This window comes from Triticum dicoccoides, chromosome 3B (genome assembly GCF_002162155.2).
Source record: "Triticum dicoccoides isolate Atlit2015 ecotype Zavitan chromosome 3B, WEW_v2.0, whole genome shotgun sequence".
Taxonomy (NCBI): domain Eukaryota; kingdom Viridiplantae; phylum Streptophyta; class Magnoliopsida; order Poales; family Poaceae; genus Triticum; species Triticum dicoccoides.
In genome coordinates, this window is record NC_041385.1 from 170259172 (window position 1) to 170266631 (window position 7460).

Sequence of the window (7460 nt, forward strand, 5' to 3'; positions counted from 1 at the left end):
GTCAGACAATAGTTTCTCAAAGATATCAATCTGCTACTGGAGGTGTCCTTCTTCGAGCTTATATGCCGAACAAGTGTTCTGTGTTAATGCATGAGTAGGGTTGTTCATGCTTACCCACTGCTTTTGTTTGGGATGAATTGGTTTATATAGGTAATATTCATAAGTCTAATTTCTCTATAGTGGTAATCCTTGGAAGTTTTTTCCATCGAAGTATGCTTTCATTAATTGTACGGATTTTTCCATGAAAATTTCTACAGCTGTTGGAATCCTTTCCTTTTAGCTAACACTTGAACACTATTCTTTCTGAGCAAATATCCAAAAAGAGCCTTTACATCAAGGTTTTTAATCGCACTGCTTCACTATGGAGGGGTTCCAGCAGATTATTTTTTGGAGCTTGTAAGGAAGGCACTAAAAGATGTTGAGAAAGCCTGTCATAAAGCTAGTTATTCTCTCGAAGGTCAGTTAAAAATATTGTGAATAGATCTTTTGGTCATGTATGGCAGGAGTTGTATTTTTTTTAATGTGAAACTTTGGCTTTCCGACTATGGTACCTTGTCATACCTTGTCACACTGAAGCATTGGCTTGGAGCTTCTGTTAACATGGCCCCTATTTGCAGTTGCATATAACCATGCCAACTTGGATGATTCCATGTCGGCACGAATGATTCTTTCTGGAATTCAACCTGAAGATGATGCATATTTGCAATACCAGCTGGCTTTTATGACTCGAGAAGAAAGAGAAGGAATCAAATTAGGAAGGATTCCTATTGAGGAGAGTTACTATCTGATGGGCACATCAGACCCTACAGGGACACTAAAGCCCAATGAAGTTTGTGTGATACAGTAAGTTGTAGCAATATTGCCAATATCCACCATGTCGTCCTGATGTTTTTTGATTCTTCCTCCGTCACAATTTTTGAATCTAAAAATATCTTAGTCACAGTTTTACATGAACAAGACAATGGTTCATCTCAAATTAGTTTTTCATGTTTGTTATAGGGGTGGCCTAATGGCTGCTGGGAGCTTGTACTACCAGGATGAACTATAAATTCGCAAACAAACAACAACAACAACAACAACAAAGCCTTTAGTCCCAAACAAGTTGGGGTAGGCTAGAGGTGAAACCCATAAGATCCCGCGACCAACTCATGGTTCGGGCACATGGATAGCAAGCTTCCACGCACCCCTATCCATAGCTAGTTCTTTGGTGATACTCCAATCCTTAAGATCTCTCTTTACGGACTCCTCCCATGTCAAATTCGGTCTACCCGACCTCTCTTGACATTCTCCGCACGGTTTAGCCGTCCGCTATGCACTGGAGCATCTGGAGGCCTTGCTCTGAATATGCCCAAACCATCTCAGACGATGTTGAACAAGCTTCTCTTAAATTGGTGCTAACCCAACTCGATCTCGTATATCATCATTCCGGACTCGATCCTTCCTCGTTTGGCCACACATCCATCTCAACATATGCATCTCTGCCACACCTAACTGTTGAACATGTCGCCTTTTAGTCGGCCAACACTCACTGCCATACAACATTGCGGGTCAAACCGCCGCCCTGTAGAACTTGTCTTTTAGCTTTTGTGGCACTCTCTTGTCACAGAGAATGCCAGAAGTTTGGCGCCACTTCATCCATCCAGCTTTGATTCGATGGTTCATGTCTTCATCAATACCCCCATCCTTCTGCAGCATTGACCCCAAATATCGACAGGTGTCCTTCTGAGGCACCACATGCCCATCAAGGCTAACCTCCTCCTCCTCGCGCCTAGCAGTATTGAAACCGCACATCATGTACTCGGTTTTAGTTCTACTAAGCCTAAACCCTTTCGATTCCAAGGTTTGTCTCCATAACTCTAACTTCCTATTTACCCCCATCCGACTATCGTCGACTAGCACCACATCATCCGCAAAGAGCATACACCATGGGATATCTCCTTGTGTATCCCTTGTGACCTCATCCATCACCAAGGCAAAAAGATAAGGGCTCAATGCTGACCTCTGGTGCAGTCCTATCTTAATCGGGAAGTCATCAGTGTCAACATCACTTGTTCGAACACTTGTTACAACATTATCGTACATGTCCTTGTTGAGGGTAATGTACTTTGCTGCGACTTTGTGTTTCTCCAAGGCCCACCACATGACATTTCGTGGTATCTTATCATAGGCCTTCTCCAAGTCAATGAACACGATATGCAAGTCCTTCTTTTGCTCTCCATAAGTTGTCGTACCAAGAAAATGGCTTCCATGGTCGACCTCCCAGGCATGAAACTGATTTTTGGTCACGCATGTCATTCTTCTTAAGCGGTGCTCAATGACTCTCTCCCATAGCTTCATTGTATGGCCCATCAGCTTAATTCCACGGTAATTAGTACAACTCTGAACATCCCCCTTGTTCTTGAAGATTGGTACTAATATACTCCATCTCCATTCTTCTGGCATCTTGTTTGCCAGAAAAATGAGGCTGAAAAGCTTGGTTAGCCATACTATCACTATGTCCCCGAGGCCTTTCCACACCTCAATGGGGATACAATCAGGGCCCATCGCCTTGCCTCCTTTCATCCTTTTTAAGGCCTCCTTGACCTCAGACTCCTGGATCTGCCGCACAAAACGCACGATGGTCTCATCAAAGGAGTCGTCCAGTTCAATGGTAGAACTCCCATTCTCCCCATTGAACAGCTTGTCAAAGTACTCCCGCCATCTATGCTTAATCTCCTCGTCCTTCACCAGGAGTTGGTTTGCTCCATCCTTGATGCATTTGACTTGGCCAACATCCCTCGTCTTCCTCTCGCGGATCTTGGCCATCTTGTAGATGTCCCTTTCGCCTTCCTTCGTGCCTAGCCATTGGTAGATGCTCTCATACGCCCGACCCCTTGCTTCACTGACAGCTCGCTTTGCGTTCTTCTTCACCATCTTGTTTTTTTCTATGTTGTCTGCACTCCTATCCAGGTATAGGCATCCAAAACAATCTTTCTTCTCCTTAATCGCCTTCTGGACGATAAATTCGCAAAAAAAGTTACAAATTTCATAAACTTCTGAATTTGTTCACACATGTACATCTTGTCATTTATGCGAGTTTAAAGTTTCATAAAAGAAGACAAGTTTCGTGTCCTGAAAAAACAAGCAGTGCTCTAAGAGAAGCAGTTCTAAGCACTTAACTTACTTTGTAATACTGGTTGTAATTTTTTTCATGAAATTTTACGCGCACACAAATGATACAAAATGTACATGCATAGTTTGTGTCAGAATTTTTTACATTCGAACTCTTGTGTGCAACTTCGGATTACTCTTTTAATGTTGACATACCAACTTATACCATCTTTCGAACTTATGTATGTAGGCTTTACTGTAGAACATCAAGTCTTGTTATTGAATACCCTGCAGTTTTGTACTTAACCTTAGCGTAGATGGTTTCATACTATTTCATATCATGAAGATGTCGAGCCATCAGTAGTTTGACTGTCCTTCTAGTAGTACTAGAATAGCTGAAGCAGTATGTTCAGCAACAAATTTTTAATTATATTGTCTGGATTCTGGCTTCATGGTTACTGAACGATATGTAATACTCCCTCCATCTCATAATGTAAGACCATTTTTAACACTATCATAGTGTCAAAAATGATCTTACATTTGGGACAGAGGGAGTACATTATACTAATAATGTATTATCAGGTTCCCACAGAATGTGGGACTTCTAGAAGCGTACTGCATTTAATTAATGTTGATAGCAAACCTTTTCGAGATCATTCCAAAGCGAAGTGTCAAATTATATTTTTCTAACTATTTTATTTCATTAAACAGCGAGAATGGACAAATTTCTGGAGATGTTCTTGTCTATACAAATCCTGGGTTACATTTTGGCGATATACATGTGTTAACTGCAACTCCAATTCCTAATTTGGAGAAGGAGATTGTAGGATTTTCCAAATATGTTATAATATTTCCTATTTCTGGTCCACGGTCTTTGGCTGACGAGATGGCTAACAGCGACTTCGACGGTGATATGTACTTTGTATCAAGAAATCCCCAGGTAGGTTTATTTTTTCCTAGCATTTTGCAGTGAACTATTCATTTCAATTATATCTGCTTACCAATGGAATCCACTGGAGAACACTTATTGCTAGTATATTATATTTTTCTTCCATCAAAAGGCTGGAATTTGCGATATTGTTTCTGATAGTTGAAATCATATTACTACTTACCACGTGCATTGCTTGTTTATCTCAGCTCAATTGCATGTTTGTATTACGATTTAATGTGGATGGTTTCTGCCAATTTATACAATATATCTACTATGTTTTTCAAAAATTATATTATGATATTTAGGAATATAATGTGTACTTCTGATGCACATGTTGTGGTTTCTTTAACTTAATAAGTGAGCAGAGTTAGGCTTGTGTGCCTCTGGGGCCATTTATTTCTTACAACACCCAAAGACATCGTTATTCTTACTTTATATTGTATATTAACAACAAATAAAATAGTGATATTTAGGAGCAGATTGTCATTTAGCACCAAACATCTTTGTATGTCATCATTCTGCAGAATTATCACTTTGGTTGCATAAATGACCTTTTCAGTTACTTGAGCACTTCAGACCATCTGAAGCATGGGTTCCGAGAAACCCACCAAAAAAAGTCGAACAAAAGAATCCTCAGCATTATGATGGACCCCAGCTGGAAAGCCTGTTGTTCAAAGAATTTTTGAAAAGTAGATTTGTACCCAGGTATTATTATCTTATGATTATGTTATTGCCTGGCAAAACCTACAAGGCTGGATATTGTCTTATCTTATAATGTTAAAAAATGAATTATTTGTATAATTATTGATGATGTTTAATTTTTTGTTAATACATATAGAAAATTTTGTAAATTACTACTACTGCCACTAGCATTTTCATTTTGTGAGTCAACATCAAGGCTAGTCGAGAACTGAAACGAGTAAAATCTTATGTGCTCTTTTTTTTTTAATGAAACTTGGCATGTACTATCCTTCCGAAATCCTCTCAGCTCGTACATTTAGTTCTCGATTTTGACTATTTGGTGTGTGTTATGTTTACAAATTAGTCTGATTTCATCTTTACGTAATATAATGATTTAGTCATTCGTCATCTTTGAAATAGTATATTAGTTCAGTAGTACATAACTATATATACGACCACTTAGTACTATATTTGAGATGGATATCATTATTATTAGCAAGATGCATATGTGGACATCAGATCTGATCAGTATGCGTTAACTGTCTACTTTTCAGTGACCATTTTGTAGGCTTTATCAATACATATGAATTGTACAAGTAATATTGTCGAACATGATTTGAGTTTATTCTCGCTTCAGTTATACGATAGGTACAGCTGCAGATTGTTGGCTGGTATACATGGATCAACTTTTGGCAGGTCAAGTTCAAGAAAACAAACGCGGAATGGAAATAAAGGATAAGACGCTTGACTTAGTTGACATATACTATGAGTCTCTGGATGCCCCCAAGACAGGGATCAAGGTTATTTTCAATCCTGATCTCATTTGCGTTGTAGTTCCGTCGTCCTTTAGTTTTCTTACTGTCCATGTGCTGTTATTAGCTGGTTTGTGGTTTAATATCCGAAAAGGCTGTTTTGTGGCGTCCAGCTCAGGAAGGAAAGTCCACAAGGGTTAGTAATCTAGGTGCAGTTGTAGATTCTTTTGCATGCTATCATGTGGTGTCCAGCTCAGAATCCAATTAGAGGCAAAATTTGGTGAAGAATTAGGGGAATCCAGTTGTAGTTGAATTTAGGTGCAGTCAGATTCTTTTGCATGCTATCATATCAAAAGTTTAATTGCCCTGGTGCTAATGAATTTTTGTATGGGAACAGTAGGGAGAGCCCTACTGAAGAAATATATTAACATGGAGGGAAATAAAAATGATTCATAGGAGATCAAAACCGTCACAAGGCAGTTATAAAGTATGAACATAAAAATTCTCTGGTTGTATACTTCTCCTGCATGTCCCAACTACTGGCAGCACCGCCAGTGCCATGTATTGCCCACTGAGCCATTTGTCTGTCCGGAAGAGTTCCTTAGCTAGTGATAACATGTCCATGATGATTACCTAAAGAATATATCCAAAATGATGGTAAATAATGTCGTTGCAGAGTTGACTATTACTGGTTTGTCAATTATTCGATTTAGTTGGCATGTGAAACATTGCAAGTCTCTAATGCCGAGAAGGATGACATGATGTAGATTTCAATTTTGGTAGTATAATAATTTTGATATCATTTGTAAAATAAGACCCCTTATTCTACTTTAACTGGTGTTTAATCTTCCCTTCTCCGCCTATCTTTCAAATAGGTCGATGTCCCCGATGCACTGAGGGTCAAAAAATATCCCCACTATATGGAAAAAGGAGATGATCGGTCCTACCATTCAACGTCCGTGCTCGGACAAATCTATGACGAAGCAAAAGCATTGTCAGAGCAGTCTAAAGATATTCCTCCAATCAGTAAGTTGCCATGTCCAGTTTGCTCATGCCAGTTCCTTTTGTGTATAGCTCTGTGGCTCTACCTTCTTTGAAATGGATCCTTAGTTCCTTACTAATCACACGTTATGTAACCAGAGATTACAGTAGAGAAGTATAGCCTAGCACGTGCTAGAATACTAGATCATAGAAGTTAGTACCCAGGGACATTGAGACATAGGTGTACACGTATTTCTAATTACTTCTGTATACACTCTTTTTTGAAATGAAAGGGGTTGCCCCCCTGCCCCAACATTTTATTGAAAAAGCAAAGGCAACCAAAGCATACTGTTAACAGCTCTCGGCTCCAGCCAGAAGTAGCCGCAGCAGAATTATTACAGACGATGCAACTAAAAGTGTGAACACACACACAAGATAACTGAGTTTCAGGCCTCTATAGGAAAAGCAAAGCATAAGCTATGAAATCCCCATAGGGCCATCTACACGCCAGGCAATCCTAAGCAACTCCCCGTGATGATGGTCGAGCAGCTTCAAGCATTGGAGGAGTAGCATAGCTTGGGAGTCCACACACAAGATCTTCCATTGATGGATATGCCTCCCCACCAGTTCCAGAACACACTTGATACTTCGCCATTTTCTCCCTGAAACACAAATTCATTCCGAAACAACCATAAGCTCCATAAGGTAGCAGCAGAGATCAGATTAATTGCATCATAGCATTTTTTCTTCTTCCAAAAAGGAATAAAAGATCCAAACGATTCAGGCACAGGCATCTTAGTGCAATTAGAAATCACAAGCCACACTTGTCGGGCCACCACACACTCAAAAAATAGGTGATGGATACTTTCAGCTTCACCATAGAAGACACACGTCAGGTCCTCCACATGTTGGCGTTTAGCCAGATTATCCCTAGTTAGACTCTTGTTATGCACTATTAACCAAAGGAACACATGGATATTAGGTGGGACTCTAATTCTCCAAATAAAATCTCTCCAGATAGAGAC

At 39.7% G+C, this 7460-nt stretch overlaps 1 protein-coding gene across 1 annotated transcript in view; it reads left to right on the forward strand.

The window, feature by feature from the left end:
- The window catches only part of LOC119279439 (probable RNA-dependent RNA polymerase 3), a 10534-nt gene that overhangs the window by 470 nt on the left and 2604 nt on the right, over positions 1 to 7460 (forward strand). The window contains exons 2-7 of the mRNA XM_037560672.1: positions 309 to 457; positions 618 to 843; positions 3802 to 4030; positions 4581 to 4726; positions 5340 to 5502; positions 6330 to 6480. Coding sequence (XP_037416569.1) covers positions 309 to 457; positions 618 to 843; positions 3802 to 4030; positions 4581 to 4726; positions 5340 to 5502; positions 6330 to 6480 — 1064 coding nt within the window. The remainder of the gene's footprint in view (positions 1 to 308; positions 458 to 617; positions 844 to 3801; positions 4031 to 4580; positions 4727 to 5339; positions 5503 to 6329; positions 6481 to 7460) is intronic.